Source organism: Muscardinus avellanarius (assembly GCF_963383645.1).
Source record: "Muscardinus avellanarius genome assembly, chromosome: 12".
Classification (NCBI taxonomy): domain Eukaryota; kingdom Metazoa; phylum Chordata; class Mammalia; order Rodentia; family Gliridae; genus Muscardinus; species Muscardinus avellanarius.
In genome coordinates, this window is record NC_137798.1 from 7,422,289 (window position 1) to 7,441,649 (window position 19,361).

The following is a 19,361-nucleotide window of genomic DNA, read 5'->3' on the forward strand; positions in this document are numbered from 1 at the left end:
CTTTTTGTACAGCTGTGGAAAGAAATAACTTGATGAGGTTATCACAGAGCATTCCATTCACACCTGTGCCTCCAAGAGGTAAATCCAAAAAATAAAGAAGTAAATAAAGGGCAAAGTAAACCCTTGGCTGGTTTAATTTTTACCATAGAACATCAGAGGGAACAGAAAGAAGCAGGATCACATTAAGAAATGGTAGTTTCATACAAATTCTTAGTCTGCTACATGAGGGAGGTATACTTAAGTAGAAGAAGAAAGCATTCAAGTTTTAATTCCTCCATTCTTGGCATATATAGAAATAGTCATGTATTGTAATTCAGAAAAGTTCTTGATCTGCTGTCTAGTGAGAAAAGCACACAGAAATTTGCTTCACAGGATATATGTAGCAAACAACGCCAATCTCATATCAAAAGTTTAACCAAGGAGCCGGGCGCGGTGCCACACGCTTGTCATCTCAGTGCTTGGGAGGCTGAGACAGGAGGATCGCAGAGGTTCGAAGCCAGCCTCAGCTACTTAGTGAGGTTCTCAGCAACTTAGTGAGACCCTGTTTCCAAATAAAGTATAAAATAGGTCTGGGAGTATAGCCCGGAGGTAAAAAGCCTCTGGGTTTCACCCCCAGTACCACCAAAAAAAAAAAAAAAATTCATAATTTCAAAATATTTTTATGCATGAATTCAGAGATATTAAGAAAGAATATTCTTGATTTCTCATCAGTTATCACTATAAACTTTTATTATAAGACTATACTTCTTTCATTTTGTTTTCTATTCTGTACTTAATCTTTTTTTTTTTTTTTTTTGCGTGTCTGGGGATGGGCATTTGACCTCCGCGCTACACCGCCTGCCCTATTTTTTATTCTTTATTTTGAAACCGGGTCTCACTGAGTTGCAGAGGGCCTCACTAAGTAGCTGAGGCTGTCTGCGAACCGCGATCCTCCAGGTCTCAGCCTCCCGAATGCTGGGATTACAAGCGTGCGCCACCACTCCCGGCCTGTACTTAATCTTAACTAAAGACCTTCAGAATTTTGTTCTACTTTGTCATTTTTCAAGCAGTTAAATTTGCTCTTAAAGTGTGTCTGTTTATATTGCAGGTGAGCCTGTCACCGTGTACCGTTTGGAGGAGAGTTCACCCAACATTCTGAATAACAGCATGTCATCTTGGTCACAGCTCGGCCTCTGTGCCAAAATAGAGTTTTTAAGTAAAGAGGAGATGGGAGGAGGTTTACGAAGAGCTGTTAAAGTACAGTGTACCTGGTCGGAGCATGATATCCTCAAATCAGGGCATCTTTACATTATCAAATCTTTTCTTCCTGAGGTGGTTAACACATGGTCAAGTATTTATAAAGAAGATACAGTTTTGCATCTCTGCCTCAGAGTAAGTGCCAGTAAATGTGTGACAGGAATGTAATTTGAGCTGCTTCTTGGCTTATTCACTTAAGCCAAATAAATTTAAATATTAATCAAGGTTTTTGTTCCCCCTTTTGTAGGAAATTCAACAACAGAGAGCAGCACAAAAGCTCACATTTGCCTTCAATCAAATGAAACCTAAATCCATACCATATTCTCCAAGGTAGACCTACTTTTTTCTGGGATTTTTTAAAATATGTAGATAGCAAACTCTTTTGACTATTGTTATTGATGTTGCACATTTAATTGTTTAGGTATTATGAAGATCAGTTTTAATTTTATTAATAAAACTGCTAGTAACATCTAACTATTTCTCCTAAGGTTTCTTGAAGTGTTCCTGCTGTACTGCCATTCAGCGGGACAGTGGTTTGCTGTGGAAGAATGTATGACTGGAGAATTTAGAAAATACAACAATAATAATGGGGATGAAATTATTCCCACTAACATGCTGGAAGAGATCATGCTGGCCTTTAGCCACTGGACTTATGAATATACCAGGGGAGAATTGCTGGTACTTGATTTGCAAGGTAAGTTTATTAAAATATTGCTAAGGAGCAGGGCTTGGTGGTGCAGGCTTGTAAAGCCAGTATTTGGAAGGCTGAGACAGGAGGGTTACACAGGTTCGAAGCCAGCCTCAGCTACTTAGTGAGGCTCTCTCAGCAACGTAGGGAGGCCTTGTTTCCAAATAAAATATAAAATGGGTCTGGGAGTGTAGCTTGGAGGTAGAAAGCCGCTGGGTGCCATCTCCAGTACCACAAAAAAAAAGAAAAGAAACAAATTTCTGTGGTAAAATTGTGCAGTATAAAGCCGGGCGTGGTGGCACACACTTGTAATCCCAGCATTCGGGAGGCGGAGACAGGAGGATCGCGGTTTGCAGACAGCCTCAGCTACTTAGTGAGGTCCTCCATAACTTAGTGAGACCCTGTTTCAAAATAAAGAATAAAAAAACAGGGCAGGGGGTGTAGCTCGGAGGTCGAATGCCCCTGGGTTCCATCCCCAGACCCACACACAAAAAAAAATGTGCATTATCTCACCTGTTTAAGTCTTATGCATAGAAATAAGTCAGTCATAGCCATAGCATGTGGCCACCAGTGCTTTGAATAATAGGGTCTGGCTATTCTAATTGTTGCTAAGGGTGATACATATGTTTGGCAAGCAAAACATGGATCCCCTATTCTCCTCTTAGATGTGTAGCCTTTAATATTTCAAAAGCATGAAAACACCAGGCACGGTGGCTCCTACCTGTAATCTGAGCGCTTGGTGAGGTGACACAGGAAGATCTCAGGTTGGAGGCCGGCCTCTGCGACCCAGCAAGGCGCTTAGGCAGCCTCGTCTGGCCCTGGTTCAGAATCAAAATTTAATCTGGGCAAGGTGGTCATTCCTCTAATCCCGCACTGAGGAGGCTGAGATAGGAGGCTCTCAGGTTGTGGTCAACCTCCGCGATCCAGTGAGGCCCTCCACTACTTACACCTTGCTTCAAAATAAAAAATAAAATAAGACTGGGGATATCGCTTGGAGTTAGATTGCCCCTACCATGAAAATAAATTAAAAAAAAAAACTAAAAAAGGGAAGCTGGGCGTGGTGGCCCACTCTTGTAATTGCAGTGTTTGGGAAGCTGAGACAGGAAGAGCACAGTTCACGACCAGCCTCAGATACTTGGTAAGGTCCTTTGCAGTCCATCCCCAGTACTGCAAATTAATAACTCACTATGGATATGATCTTTTTTGTTGTTTTTTTTGCGGTGCTGGGAAAGAACCCAGAAGTTTTCTACCTCTGAGCGACACCCCCAGCCCTACTTTTTATTCTTTATGTTGAAACAGGGTCTCACTGAGTTGCCAAGGGACTCACTAAGTGGCTGAGGCTGGCTGCGAACCTGGATCCTCCTGTCTCAGCCTCCCAAATGCTGGGATTACCAGTGTGCGCCACCACGCCAGGCTTGATACAATATTTTTTAATTGGGGCAAACAGTTGGTATTGATTCAGCTCAAGAATAAAAATTTGTGTAAATAAAAATGTCCTTTCTTCAGTAGATCATCACTTTATATAAAGATTAAGGTAGCATCTATAGTGAAAACTGATAAATATTTGTAGCGAGGCTGATCCAATGTTTAAAAATAATTAAAATAATATTCTTTAGTGTCACTTAATTTCCTTTAAGTAAGACCAAAGAAAATTTGGCTGATCTGTTCTGATTTAATGAAAAGAGTAAGAATTCCTGGGTTTGATAAGCATAAGCTTATTATCCCAACATTTAGGAGACTAAGACAGAAGGATCCAGGTTCTCAGCCACCCTCAGCTAATTAGTGACACCCTTTACCACTCAGATCCTGGCTCACTTATTAAGGAATAAAAAATAGGGCTGGGAACCGGGCGTGGTGGCATCCATTTGTAATCCTAGCATTCGGGAGACAGGAGAAGCATGGTTTGAGGACAGCCTCGGCACTTAGACCCTTTGCAACTCAGTGAAACCCTGTTTCAAAAAAATAAAGAATAAAATATAGGGCTGGGGTGTCACTCGGAGGAAGAATGCCCCTGGGTTTCATCCCCAGTGCCACAATAAAAAAATAAAAAGATAATTGTTTTCATTGAGCAAAGTGCATTGAATTGAATCTTGAACAACATGAGTTTAAACTATACAAGTCCACTTATACATGCAGATTTCTTTTTTGCAGGTCTGTGATAATTTGAAAAAATAGTTCATATAGCCTAGAAATATCAAAAAAGTGAAGAAAAGGTTAGGTATGGCATTAATGCATAACATATATGTAGATAACAGGTTTTCACTACCATATATATTCAAGTCTGTGATAAGGTAGAATTTATCAAATCATATTTTCAAACATGCGCTGTACATGGAGCCATTCACACTCAAAAGAATCAGTGTTAAATTATAACTGCATAAAATTAACAATGGTAAATGCTACTGTAATCATTGGTTATGAAGCCTCACTAAGTAGCTGAGGCTGGCCTTGAACCTGTGCGACCTCCTGTCTCAACCTCCCAAGTACTGGGATTACAAGTGTGCGCCACAACACCTGGCTTTTTTTTTTTTTTTTTGCCATACCAGGGATGGAACCCAGGGGCATTCTACCTTCGAGCTACACCCCAGCCCTATTTTTTATTCTTTATTTTGAAATAGGCTGTCACTGAGTTGCAAAGGGCCTCACTAAGTGGCTGAGGCTGGCTGTGAACCTGGATCCAGCTGCCTCAGCCTCCCAAGCACTGGGATCACAAGTGTGTGCCACCACCTCTCATTATGCTTCTTTGTATACAAAGTTGCCCTTCATCTGTTTAGGCAAATCAGGGTGCACTGTACAGACCTTCTGCAGGTAAGGCCTTGTTGAATAAGGAGCTTACATGCTGCTCCCACTCTGACCTTTAACTCAGTTCATGTCTAGAGTTTCTGTTTCTGGTGGGATGCTGAGGTTAATAAATCAAGTTATGAAATATAAGAAGAGAAAAACTCTTAACATTGTAATGATGACTGGTGCTACAAATTAATTTGTCTTTTTGTTAGACAAACATCAGTGTTTATGTCATATAATAAAAATTTTTGTCTTCTTTTATATACACATAAGGTGTGGGTGAAAATTTGACTGACCCATCTGTGATAAAAGCAGAAAAAAAGAGGTAATAAGTTTTAACAATTTTATTAGGATGTCTTTTCATAAATCAAATTCTACATTTCTCGATGCATAAATTGACTTTTTAACTATCGTTTCCACAGATCCTGTGATATGGTTTTTGGGCCAGCAAATCTAGGAGAAGATGCAATAAAGAATTTTAGAGCAAAACATCACTGTAATTCTTGCTGTAGAAAGCTTAAACTTCCAGGTAAAAATTGTCTTAATCAGTATAGTATATAAATTGTTAGCCAAAGTGAATAACCAGGAGTGGTGGCGCGTGCTTGTAATCCCAGTACTTACTTGGGAGACTGACACAGGAGGATCTGGGTTCACTGTCAGCCTCCGCTACTTAGTGAGGCTCTTTGCAACTCAGACCCTGTTTCAAAATAAAAAATAGGGCTGCGGTGTAGCTCAGAGGTAGAATGCCCCTGGGTTCAATCCTTAGTATTGCCAAAAAAAAAAAAAAGCCCTGATAGGCTTGAGGTCCAAAGGTGGCTCTCACTGCTCTCATTGGTGCCAGCTTCAGCAGCTCCTTGACAAATACACATTATTGGTTATAAGTGGATCTGTGATTTCTTTTATTATTTAATATATTTTGTGTCTGCAGGATGCCAGGAATTGTGCTAGGTATTGAAGGTAGAATAGTGAACCCGACAGAGATGGTCCTTGCCCTCATGGAGTGTAGCCAAGTGTTAAATAGATTATTAGCAGGGACTTACAGGACTAGTAAACGCCGAGAGGAAGATCAGAACAGAGTGCTGTATAGATGTGAGCCGTGCCCTTAACCTGACGTATTTGCCTAGACCTGAAGGTTGACTAGACTTTCAAGTTGGCCCGGCAGTACTGGAAAGAGTATTCCATGAAGCAAGAGCAGGAAACACGCTGTATTCTCTCTCAGTAGCTTATATTTGAAGAATTACAGGTTACTGAATATTCTAAGTTTTAGCACAGAGCAGTGGTTCTCTGCCTTGGTGTGCATGGAATTCCCTGTGGGGCTTAACAACTGCAGGTGCATGAGATTCACCTGAGTGAGCCACCTTTCTAAAAGCCCCATTTTTATAACCCGTAGTAAAGGGCTTGAACTTGAACTAGGTCGCATGGCTTCAGAGAGTACCTGCATTAGAAGAGAGAGCGAGAAAGGGAAAAATGTTAAGTCCAAGAGGACATCGGGTTCATCTGCTCGTCTGGAGGAAGGATTTTTTTTTTCTGAGAATTCATTGAGTTGGTATTAGTGAAGTATTTGAAATAGTGCTAGCCATATAGTAGACATTATTACTTATATAAATTATACTACTTACATTTTGGGTTTTGTTTATTGCTACTTTATAGAAATACCATTGAATTTTAGTATATTATAGTCTTTAGTATCCTTTTATCACCTTTTCTAGGAATTACTTCTGTGTGTTTGTGTGTGTTAACTGGGGATTATGGGTGTGTGTGTGTGTGTGTGTGTGTGTGTGTGTGTGTGTACGTACTGGGGATTGAACCCAGGAGCATTCTTCCTCCAAGCTACACCTCCAGCTCTATATTTTTATTCTTTATTTTGAAACAGTGTCTCACTAAGTTGTGGAGGACTTCACTAAGTAGCTGAGGCTGGCCTTGAACCTATAATCCTCCCGCTGTCTTACCTCCAGAGTATTGGGATCCCAAGTGTGCGCCACCATGCCGGGCTTCCAGAACACCTGATGTTTATCTTTCTCCACCCACAAGTCTCTGCTTTCCTATCCCATTCATGGTTACTCAGCTGATCAGGCTCTTAATGTAAGACTAATGTCTTTTGCCTCATCTACTCCTCTCCATCTTCATTGCCTTGGTCTTGTTTTCTTGATGGCTGCCACTCACCTCTAACCTAACAAGATTTCACACGACTATCAGAACAGTTGTTTTGTTTTGTTTTGTTTTGTTTTGTTTTGTTTTGTTTTGTTTTTGGTGGTGGTACTGGAGTTCCTAGAAACCCTTCTACCTCTGGGCTACGCTCCCAGACTCATTTTTTACATTTTTATTTGGAAACAGGGTCTCTTAAGCCAGCAAGGCTGGCTTCGAATCTGCATGATCCTCCTGTCTGCGCCACCACACCTGGCTCAGAACAGTTTTTTAAAAAAATAATCAGATAAATGCTGGGCATGGTGACACACACTTGTATTCCCAGTACTTGGGAAACTGAGACAGGAGGATCGCACAGGTTCAAGGCCAGCCTCAGCTACTTAGTGAGGCTCTTAGCAACTTTGTGAGACCCTGTTTCCAAATAAAATATAAAATAGTTCTGTAGCCTGGAGAAAGCTCCTGGGTTCTATCCACCAGTACCCCAAAAAAATTATTATTTCTCTCCTAAGATATTTAAGGCCTTCTAATTTATTTTCATTGTAATCTGTGCTTCACATCATGGCTTGCATGCCCTAAGTCAGGGTTCAGCAAACTTTTATATGAAAGACAAAGTAACTACATCCTTCTTTATGGGTCATAGGGTTTGTGTCTCGGCTACCTAATTCTGCCATCATAATGCAGAAATGGCCATAGATCTTAAACACACGAGCTTAGCCTGCACTCCAGTAAAATTACTGCCCCAGACGGGCAGCAGGCCAGTTGACTGTGCTGTGACTGGACGCTCCTGTCCATCAGCTGCTGCTTGAGCTCGTTTTTGTCCTTGTGACAAGTCGCACTGTCCTCGTGCCGTCGTGAGAGAGCACCGGCTGAGCTCTTGGCCTTGCACTCTTCCTAGCTGGCCTCTCTGAGCTTCGAGGGCTCGCGTCTCAGTACCTCAGTCTGGACGCAGACAGCTCTTCCTCTGGCTTTCCTGCGGGCCCTGTGAGCGTCGCCCTGGCGTCTCCGGCCGGCCTCGCCACGCTTCATCACGTCCTCTGGAGTCCTGGTCACTGCTTAGAGCACTGTGTCTTTATATTTGCTTGATTTTCTTCACCACCTAGGAGATGAGCATCACGGAAGCAAGGAGCTTGTCTGCTCTGTTCGCTGCTTTGCCACACCACCACCTACCTGCTGATGACTGAATGAATGATTTGATGTGTATAGATTTTGTGGTTATTAAGTATTTAGCAGCTTGTCGAAAATAAATCTGACATGGTTAGAGGAAAATTGACATAGAAAATATTATTTCTCCATTTCCAAGAAATAACTGACTCTCCCCCCCCCCCCTTGTTTGGTGGTGACTGTAGATCTGAAGAGGAATGACTATACGCCGGATAAAATTATCTTTCCTCAGGATGAGTCCTCAGATTTCAATCTTCAGCCTGGAAACTCCACCAAAGAATCAGAATCAACAAATTCTGTTCGTTTGATGTTATAATATTACTGAATCATTGGTTTTACCTACACCTCACAAAAATGTCACTGTCACTTTTCCTTCAGGGGGATATTGTTTAAAAATGCAGAATGTTGTGTGTAAATTGAGTGTGTTGACCCCAGCACAGTTTAAAGGTCAGTATTCTTTAGACCTAATTAAACTACTCAGAAATTTCTGATAGCTGGAAGCTGAGAAATTTTAAAGGCAATGGAAAATTAGTATTTGAAACTTTGTAAAGGGCTCTTTAAAGCAGAGGATCTCATTGACTGGTTCTGGTGAGGGCGATGACCTCTCTCTCATGTGGTGCAATACCATTAACCAAAGTTAGGTGTTCGTACACATTTCATTGGCAGCCGGTTTATTGCCATTCAGCTAGAAAATTGAAGAACTCACTCAGCGTTTTGGTTAAGTGGCAGTCAGACGGCTTCCTTGAGTGCCCGGTGGTGATGTCACCAGATTCCAACGAGGTGTTCATTGGCCACAGAAAAGAAGATGGTTCCTTCTGAGTCTAGGTTTATGGGGTATAAAAAGCCTGAGCTGAAGACCATTTTCTAGGAGGGACTTTATGAATCAGGGTTAGGCTTCATATTTAAGGTGGAGCCAGCTTTTTGTTAAAGCCCAAATTGTGCAAGAGTATTAGTTGTTTTTTTTTTTTTTTCTTTTCATTTTTTACATTATTTTATCAAGTCACTGTTAAGCAGAAGAAAGCCATGATAAAGGAGAAACTTCACTCATGTTCAAGGGACGTTGCTTGTGAGGAAAGTTCAAGTATTTTTTTCTGTGTCTGTGGTAACAACCTAGAAATTACTTCTCCAAAGAGTTTATTAACCAGTACAGCAAATCGGAATGTAATTGCAAGTTCTTGCTTATATTTAAAATTATGTTGAAACATCTGGACATGTTTTTGGTACTTATTTAAGAAGTTAATTGGATTCTCATTATGTGACATCAGGAGATTGCCATGCAATTTTATGTCAATGAAATGCAATTTAACTGCCCCAGATATTTTTGAATATTCAGCAACAATAAGAAAGCTTTCCATCTGTTTGATTTTTTTTCTTTTCGTCTGTTTCCTAGGTACTGATTTTAATTTTTACTTGGAAAGAGCAGTGTAAGCGTATTTGTATTCAGTAGTTGTATCTCATAGATACAGACAAGGCGAGCAGAGATAAGCTGTTTAAATAGTGTTTAATATTGACGGGGGAAAGTGTATTACTTAAAGAAGATATTATACTATATGCATTTTGTATATCATCAAATCTTTAAATGAAATGAAATAAATTTATTCTTGTTTACAGATGTTTAGTGAGTTTAATTATTCTGAAAAACTATTTGACATTTTCAGAGTACCGGTTTTTTTAAGTGAGCCATTTGTACACCTGTGCTTTCGGATTGGATTGCCTGTCCTATACAGTGTTTAAGTTGGTATTGGTTTCCTCTGTCTTTTTTTAAATCTGTTTCCTCTTGGTAAGAAAAGGGGATTGTCTGTTGATGTTTATAACAGTCTTACACAATGGCTGTTTAATTGTTACCCTGTTTCTAGATTAGGAGATAAAGCCCTAAAGAGTTAGAGTAAATTTCTTGAGATTCTTTAGGTATAGCAGCACAAGCAGACTGCCTGTGTCTAAGCTCCTGAACCCCACACTTGGTGACTCACGTATGGTCACAGATGGTTTCTGTTCTATTTTTAGTCACTTTGTTCAAAACAGATCTACTCCAGTCAGGCGCGGTGGTGCACGCTTGTAATCCCCGCGCTTGGGAGGCTGAGAAAGGAGGATTGCACAGGTTCGAAGCCAGCCTCAGCTACTTAGTGAGGCCCTCCACAACTCAGTGAGACCCTGTTTCTAAATAAAGACTAAAAAATAGGGCTGGGGGTGGAGCTCGGAGGTGGAATGCCCCTGGGTTCTACCCCCAGACCCACAAAAGAAAAGAACAGCCACAGACCGCACCAAGAGGCTCTGCCCTCTGAGCCTGTGCACCCGGCATCCAAGAGCGCCTTTGTGCTTCCTGTGGTGTCTTTATGTGATCTTTCACTTAATTATTAGTGTCTTAGTATATGTTTCTAAAATATTAAGAACTATAGTATCATTATCAGACCTAAAAATTAAGTTTCTTACTATCAGATCTGTACTCATTTATAAAAAAATTAATAATTTTAGGACCCAAATAAAGTACATAACAAATGGCAGGTTTTGTTTTTTGTTTTGTTTCGTGGTACTGGGGTTCCTGGAAACCCTTCTACCTCCGGGCTACACTCCCAGACCTATTTTATATTTTTATTTGGGAACAGGGTCTCTTAAGTCAGCAAGGCTGGCTTCGAACCTGTGCGATCCTCCTGTCTCCACCTCCCAAGCGCGGGATTACGAGCGTATGCCACCACGCCCAGCATGCAGTTGTTTTTTTTTTTTTTTAGGACCCAAATAAACTACATAACACATCACAGTTGGGTTTGTTTGTTTGTTTGTTTGTTTGTTTGTTTGTTTTCGGGTCTGGGGATGGAACCCAGGGGAAATCAACCTCCGAGCTCCACCCCCTGCCCTATTTCTTATTCTTTATTTTGAAACGGGGTCTCACTGAATTGCAGAGGGCCTCACTAAGTAGCTGAGGCTGGCCTCGAACCGCGATCCTCCAGTCTCAGTCTCCCAAATGCTGGGATTACAAGAGTGCGCCACCACACCTGCGCAGTCGTTTTCTGCCGCATATATTGGCTTTCGTGGTCACTCTGGCTTGGGATACATGACCAAGATGGACAGGGGCCCCACTTTCCGGAGCCTTTTGGGCAGCCACCCTGTTGCCTCTGGCTTCATGGGAATGTCTCTTGTCTTGGTGGTCGGATGGCCTCAGTAGGGCTAGGACTTATTCTCTTTATCTCTTTGCCCGCCGAAGTGAGGGCTTTCCTGGCACAGTGCCCCATGCACACGAGCAGGGGCAAAAGCGTCCCTCAAGCATTAGACACCCACCCCTCTGGGGTCCCCACAGGAGGGTCTCAGCCGAATGAGGGGAGCAATTTTTGGCCCCGCTTCAGCGTGTTGGCCTCCTTTGCCAATGTGGCAGTAGCAGGCATAGCTCACAAGCAGCCGGCCAGCCTGCCACACACAGTGCCACTTCCAAGAGCCCACGGTCTGAACAAGGTCCCCCTTAATACTCCCGACTTTATCCACGGACAGATAGAATGGCTTAGTGAGATCAGAGCCCCAGGGCAGAGACTAAGGCTTTTTATTTTTTATTTATTTATTTATTTATTTATTTATTGCGCTACTGGGGATAGAACTTGAGGCATTGTACCTTTGCCAGCCCTATTTTTTAGTCTTTTTAAATTTATTTTTATTTTGGGGGTTTGGTTTTGTTTTGTGGTACTGGGGGTGGAACCCAGGGTCTTTTCTACCTCCGGGCTATATTATACTTTATTTGGAAACAGGATCTCACTCAGTTGCTGAGAGTTTCACTAAGTAGCTAAGGCTGGCTCTGAACCTGTGCAATCCTCTTGTCTCAGCCTCCCAAGCACTGGGATTACAAGTGTGTGCCACCACACCTGGCATCTTTTTTATTTTTGAAACAGGGTCTCACTGAGTTGCAAAGGGCCTCACTAAGTAGCCGAGGCTATCTGTGAACAGCAATCCTCCAATGTAAGGCCTCCTTTAATAAAAAGTTTCTGACCATGACCAGCCGGGCGTGGTGGTGCACACTTGTAATCCCAGCATTTGGGAGGCTGAGACAAGGGGATTGCTGTTTGTGGCCATCCACAGCTGCTTAGGCCCTTTGCAACTCAGTGAGACCCGGTTTCAAAATAAAGAATAAAAAAATAGAGTAGGGAGTGTAGCTTGAATGTCATATGCCCCTGGGTTCCATCCCCAGACCTCCCCCCCCAAGAAAAAATATATATGGGGCTGGAGATGTCGATTGGAGGTAGAATGCCCTGGGTTCCATCCCTAGTACCACAAAAAATAAAACTTCTGACCACTTGAGAAAACCATCTACCCTAGACTGCTGTGTAGAGGCTTGGCGATCTCTGCAAAGCCCAGGACCCACCGTCAGTAACACCTTAGTGCCCCCAAATGCCACACTCATTCTCGGGCCTTGGAATCCGAGGTTGCAGCAGTGCCACTCCCAGACGACATCCTCTCCTCCCTCCAGGCTGTAACCCAAGGTCACACGGGTCCTACAGAGCTGAGCTTTCTTGGCAGCCGCGCAGGGCCCCGGGTCCTGGAGCGCTTGCAGGAGCCCTCGGCGACTCTTGGGCATCTCCTGTATCTGAGACTGCGAGGAGATCATCCACGTACTGGAGCAGGCGCCTTTGGGGTACGCTTGCCGGAACTCGAGGTGGCACCGGGTTGGGGAGTTCCTAAACCCTTGGGGGAGCCATTAATGCTCAGTAAGTCCTCTCTCAGGGTCTGTCCACTCAAATGCAAAGGTAGGTTGACTGAAGGGGGCTAGCAGCAAGGAAAAGAATGCATAAAGCTGCCTTTCAGGGGCAGCAGGCTCAGGAGGGTGGGCCCTTGGGAATAGTCTCAACCCATCTGGTCCCTCCCGGACGTCTTGGTCAGGCCATACTCCTGGGTTCCTGGTTTTCAAACTCGGAGCAGTGACGTGTCCCAAGAAGAATGGCAAGGGGCCAGGATTCCAGCTTTTTCTTTTTCTTTTTTTTTAATTTTATTTTTTGTGGTACTGGGAATGGAACCCTGGGGCATTCTACCTTGAGCTACACCCCCAGCCCTACTTTTGTATTCTTTATTTGGAAACAGGGTCTCACTGAGTTGCAAAGGGCCTCGCCAAGTAGCTGAGGCTGTCCTTGAACCGTTATTCTCCTGTCTCAGCCTCCCAAATGCTGGGATTACAAGCGTGCGCCACCATGCCCAGCTGCTTGCTTGTTTTTTGTTTTTGTGGTACTGGGGATGGAACCCAGGGGCATTCTACCTTCATGCTACACCCCCAGCCCTATTTTTTATTCTTTATTTTTGAGACAGGGTCTCGCTGAGTTGCAAAGGGCCTCACTAAAATAGTAGCTGAGGCTGTCCTCAAACTGTGATCCTCCTTGTCTTAGCCTCCGGAATGCTGGGATTACAAGTGTGCACCACTATGCCCAGCCCTATTTTTTTTTTTTTTTATTCTTACTTTAAAACAGGGTTTCTCGCTGGCTGGAGTCACTGTACTACTGTACTTAAAAGCTGAACCATGATCAGAGGCCGATGGGCACCCAGCCCAAGAGGATTATTTTCTGCCCACACCTGGGGGAACTTTAAGTTGACTGGTCCTTCTCTTCAGGGTGTAATAGAGATGCTTCTGACGGGGGCATGTCACAAGGACAGTCAGCGATACCCCATCATGATTACAGAACAGTGGGGATCCCTCAGGGTTTATTGATTTACTTAATTATTTATTGGTACTGGGAATAGAACCCAAGGGCATTCTACCTCTGAGCTAGCTACACCTCCAGTCCTATTTTTTATTCTTTATTTGGCAACAGGGTCTCACTGAGTTGCAGAGGGCCTCACTAAGTAGCTGAGGCTGTCTGCGAACCGCAATCCTCCTGTATTGGCCTCCCGAACGCTGGGGTTACAAGCGTGCACCCCCATGCCCACCTTCCTCAGGGTTTATTTTAAGGGGATGGTTGCTCCCCATTTTTGGAGGAGGTCCTGGCCCAGCAGGGGATATGGGCCGTCAAAAGAAATGAGTCAGGGTACCTGTCTGAGGTTTACTGTCCGTGATGTTTGCGGGCACGAGGCAGTTGTTCCGGTCCGCTGCGTAGGAACTCATTGAGACGTGCTGGGTCCTAAAGGATGTTTGAGAACAGGATAGGTAGCCTGTGTCTAGGAGGAAGTTCACGAGGATGCCCCAACTCTCATCTTTACCATGGGCTTAACCGCTCAGAGCCCGGGCCCTCGTCCCTCTCCAGGTGAAGGTTTGGGCGCCTGCCTTCTTCACCCTCCCTCTGAAGACACTCGCTTTTCCAGGGCCCTCTTGTGTACACTGGGCACATTGGTTCTTCTCTGATCCTTTACATCCCGATTGTCCTCGGTCCCTTGAGTTTCGCTCTGTCACCCTCTCCTCTGTCACCCTCTCCTCTGTCACCCTCTCACAGCTGCTACGACTGCCCTGACCAGCAGCTTTTGTTCTAATCTCCGACCACTGAGTCATGGTTACTGAAGACCCTCCGGGCAATCTCCAGAAGCTGTGACCTATTCAGGCCTTCAAATCTAACTTCTGTGGCTTTCTTTTAAAATCTGGGGCAGCCGGGCGTGGTGGTGCACGCTTGCAATCCCGGCGCTTGGGAGGCGGAGACAGGAGGATCGCGCAGGTTCGAAGCCAGCCGTGCTGGCTTAGGAGAACCTGTTACCAAATAAAAAAATATATATAGCCGGGCGTGGTGGCGCACGCTTGTAATCCCTGCGCTTGGGAGGCGGAGACAGGAGGATCGCGCAGGTTCGAAGCCAGCCGCGCTGGCGTAAGAGACCCTGTTTCAAAAATATAAAATAGGTCTGGGAGTGTAGCCCGGAGGAAGAAGGGCTTCCAGGAACCCCAGTACCACCAAAAAAAAAAAAAATATATATATATATATATATATATATATATATATATATATATAATGGGCCTGGGAGTGTAGCCCAGAGGTAGAAGGGCTTCCAGGAACCCCAGTACCACTAAAAATAATAATAATAATAATAATAATAATAATAATAAAATAATAATAATAATAATAATAAAATAAAATCTGGGGCTGACTGGGTAACAAAGGCAATTTTAATAGCCCGCTGAGTTTTCTGTGTCATCTGGGTCTTTGGCGGGGGATACAAACCTTATAGGCCTCCCAGAGCCGTTACAGGAAGCCTGAGGGAAAATCCTGAGGTTTTCTTTCTTTCTTTTTTTCTTTCTTTCTTTCTTCCTTTCTTTTTCAGTACTGGGGATGAAACCAGGGGCATTCTACCTCCGAGCACCACCCTCAGCCCTATTTTTTCTTTATTTTGAAACAGGGTCTCACTGAGTTGCAAAGGGCCTCATTAAGTAGCTGAGGCTGGCCGCGAACCACGATCCTCCTGTCTCAACCTCCTAAATGCTGGGATTACAAGCCAGGCGTGGTGGCGCACGCTTGTAATCCCCGCGCTTGGGAGGCTGAGACAGGAGGATGGCGCAGATTCAAAGCCAGCCTCAGCTACTTAGTGAGGCTCTCAGCCACTTAGTGAGACCCTGTTTCCAAATAAAATATAAAATAGGTCTGGGAGTATAGCCCAGGGGTTGAAAAGCCCCTGGGTTCCACCCCTAGTACTACCAAAAAAAAAAAAATAGCTTTTCAGGAAAAAGTGATTATGGGATTCTTTTCTCCCCAAGAAAACTCAGGACATTTCGTGAACTTGAGTGGCCCGCCTTCGGAGTGGATGGCCAGCTGAGGCCCTCTGGATGTCCTGGAGCATAATTACAGTGTAAACTCAGGCTGTCTGGACCGTAATTACAGGATGTCCTGGACACCTGCGCTAGTTTCTGCACATTGACCGGGGGCTCCCGCTCCTTAGACCCCTCCACCCTGGTTACAGGCCTGCTCCTTTCCTGTGAGAAGCGGGATTCTCTTGATGATGCCTGCCCTATCAGCAAAGCCCAAACCCCTCCTGTCTGGTCATCTCCCCCTCCCCGGGAGGAACTGGAGATCCCGCCTACCTCTGTGCCTGCAAATCCACCACCAAACTGCAACGAGACCCTGGGGGTCAGTCTCGTCTTCTATGGGTCTCCTGCCTCCTTCACACTGCAGGAGGCTCCACTTATGGGGAGGCAAGATGGTGCTTGCTGCAGCCATGGAGGACCCCCTTCACCTTTATGAAGCACCCCCGTGGGGGAAAAGGGCAGGGCACCACCCCTTTATGGTTTTGTGTCTTTTTTTCTAACAGTGATTTCTATAATTAAAAAGACCTAAAATTCTCCATTCCCTGAAAAACCCCAGGCTCCAATTGGGCTGCTTGAGATTGTCTTCCACGGGCACCAGCCTACTGGCCACTCCCTTTACAGGTGAAGAAGGAGGCAGGATATGGGCGGAGAGAAGGAAGGCTTCTCTGGAAGCCAGATGTAGTGGCGCACGCCTGTAATCCCGGCATTTTAGGAGGCTGAGACCGGAGGATCGCTGTTCGGGGCCAGTCTCAGCTACTTAGTGAGGCCCTCTGCAACTCAGTGAGACCCTGTTTCCAAATAAAGAATAAAACATAAGGCTGTGGGTGAAGCTCAGAGGTAGAATGCCCCTGGGCTCCATCCCCAGTACTGCAAAAAAAAAAATTGTTTTTTCTTTACATATCCAGGTTTCTTGCCTAAGGCTTCTGCCTACAGGGACGCACCTTTTCAGTGGTTTCTTCTCCTCAACAATTATAAAGATAACAGGCAGGAGATTTCATTGGAATTTATTCAAGGCCAAAAGATTTACTCTAAAAAAACCCACCCGCCCACCCCATCATTTCTGGTGTGTGTTTGTGTGTGTGTGTGTGTGTGTGTGTGTGTGTGTGCGGTCCTGGGGATGGAACCCAGGGGCATTCTACCTCTGAGCGACACCCCCAGCCCTGTATCTTATTCTTTGTTTTGAAACAGGGTCTCACTAAATAGCTGAGGCTGTCCACGATCCTCCTGTCTCAGCCTCCCAAGTATTGAGATTATAAGCGTGCGCCACCATGCCCAGCTCCATTTCTGATCTTATTTTATTTGTTTGTTTTTTTGTTTGTCCTGGGGATGGAACGCAGGGGCCTTTATCTCCGGGTTATACCCCCAACCTATTTTATTTCATTATTTTTTTGAGGTGCCGGGGATGGAACCCAGGGGCAATCTACCTCCGACCCTAGTTTTTACTCCTTATTTTGAAACAGGGTCTCACTGAGTTGCAAAGGGCCCCCACTAAGTAGCTGAGGCTGTCCTCAAACTGTGATCCTCCGGTCTCAGCCTCCCAAATGCTGGGATGACAAGCGTGCACCACCATGCCGGGCTTGCCCCCGACCTATTTTATATTTCATTTGGAAACAGGGTCTCACGAAGTTGCTGAGAGCCTCACTAGGTAGCTGAGGCTGGCTTCGAACCTGCGTGATCCTCCTGTCTCTGCCTCCCTAGTGCGGGATCACAAGCGTGCCCACCACGCCCGGCTCAATTTGTTTTTTCTTTCTTTCTTTCTTTCTTTCTTTTTTTTTTTTTTTTTTTTTTTTTTGCAGTATTGGGGATGGAACCCAGGGGCATTTTACCTCCTAGCTCCACCCCCAGCCCTATTTTTTATTCTGTATTTTGAAACCTGGTCTCACTGAGTTGCAGAGGGCCTCACTAAGTAGCTGAGGCTGTTTGCAAACCACAATCCTCTGGTCTCAGCCTCCCGAATGCTGGGATTACAAGCGTGCACCACCATGTCCGGCTTCCAGTCTTTTTATTTTAAAACCGGGTCTCACTGAGTTGCGAAGGGCCTCACTAAGTAGCTGAGGTGAGCCATCATCCTCCAGTCTCAGCCTCCTGAACGCTGGGATTACCAGTGTGCACCGCCACGCCCAGCTCAGGGCGGCTCTTTCTAAGAAGGTCACTAAGGATCAGGGACTTTCATGGCTCCAGAGTCGTCCAAATTCTCTGTGCTCTCAGAGTCCCGGGAGGGTGGGGGTTTCTTTCCCCTTAAAGTGGTTTAAATGGTGCCGAGGGCTGCTGCAGCGTCTTTCCAGTCTGGGCATGAGCAAGGCAGAAGATTCCAGGAACGAAGATGTGGCCTCTCTTTCTGGGGAACAGTTTATAATGTGGGCTTTGCGGCAATCGCATTCATAACCTGTTTGATATTGACTAAAGTGGATTCTGGAAAAATATTGCAAAAGCAAAATGTATCAGGTGATATGGACAATCCCGTGGTAAAAGCAGGACAAGCCATTCCACCAGACGTGCCTAACAAAGTGTTCTGGACAAAGACGGTCATAAAATGGTAGGAGTCAATAACAGATGGGCTCCAAGTCACACATTAACACCACAGGAAAGAATAAAGAGACCAGGATTTCCTTGGTGTGTGTGAACTAAAGATTAAAAACGTACTCAGACAAATTAACCTTTATCACAGGAACACTGGGCACCCAGAATGGGTACGAGATATAAATGATCTAAAGTCATTAATAGAACATGACCTTTTAAACTTTCCAAGAACTCTTTTTTTGTGTGTGTGTGTGTGTGGTACTGGAGTTCCTGGAAACCCTTCTACCTCCGGGCTACACTCCCAGACCTATTTTTTTATATACTTTTTTATTTGGAAACAGGGTCTCTTAAGTCAGCGCGGCTGGCTCCGAACCTGCGCGATCTTCCTGTCTCTGCCTCCCAAGCGCGGGGATTACAAGCGTGCGCCACCACGCCCAGCCCAAGAACTCTTATGAAGAATGTAATCCCAGCATTTGGGAGGCTGAGACAGGAGGATCAAGGTTCGAGGACAGTCTCAGCTACTTAGTGAGGCCCTCTGCAACTTAGTGAGACCCTGTTTCAAAATAAAGAATAAAAAAAGAAATCGGGCAGGGGGTGTGGCTGGGAGATTGAATGCCCCTGAGTTCCATCCCCAGACCCGCAAAAAAAGAATGTAAAAGATCTGTGTTTAACACAGGGCAAAAGGCCACGTTAAATTCAGTGCCTACAATATTTCCGCCTATGATTTCATTCTGTAAACCGCAGACCTTCTTCATATGCCAGAAAAGAAAGTATAAAAACTGCTTGCTTTTTAAAGAAAAGAGCCATGCTTCTCCGAATGCAGGTGCGCTGCCTCATTCTGGGTGCACTCGAGCCACTCCACCCAGCCAAGCCCCCGAATCTGCTAGGGCTGGACCCCGGCAGAAGGCTCTTTTTCTTATTCTACTAAAGTTTGTCGAACAGAAAAATTAAAACTAATAGGCAGCTCGGTGCAGCTTAAACAAGTTTTTATTACGAAACCTGTAGGAAATAGAAAAGAGAAGAGAAAGCAGCGTGCTGGCACGCACGCTGGAGAGCCCGAAAATGGAACTCTGGCCCCTGCCCATCCCCTGGGCTTTCGACTGTATTGGTATCTTCTTATCAGCGTTCCCAAGGCAACGGGCG

The 19,361-nt window shown here is 44.7% G+C and overlaps 1 protein-coding gene across 1 annotated transcript in view; it reads left to right on the top strand.

Annotated features, from left to right (window-relative positions):
* Positions 1-8,833, top strand: part of TRPM7 (transient receptor potential cation channel subfamily M member 7) — a gene marked incomplete at both ends in the record, with an annotated part of 69,409 nt that extends 60,576 nt beyond the window's left edge. The window contains 7 exons of the mRNA XM_080707013.1: positions 13-78; positions 1,088-1,371; positions 1,484-1,566; positions 1,725-1,930; positions 7,749-7,898; positions 8,200-8,316; positions 8,700-8,833. Coding sequence (XP_080563139.1) covers positions 13-78; positions 1,088-1,371; positions 1,484-1,566; positions 1,725-1,930; positions 7,749-7,898; positions 8,200-8,316; positions 8,700-8,833 — 1,040 coding nt within the window. The remainder of the gene's footprint in view (positions 1-12; positions 79-1,087; positions 1,372-1,483; positions 1,567-1,724; positions 1,931-7,748; positions 7,899-8,199; positions 8,317-8,699) is intronic.
* Positions 8,834-19,361: the final 10,528 nt, after the last annotated feature.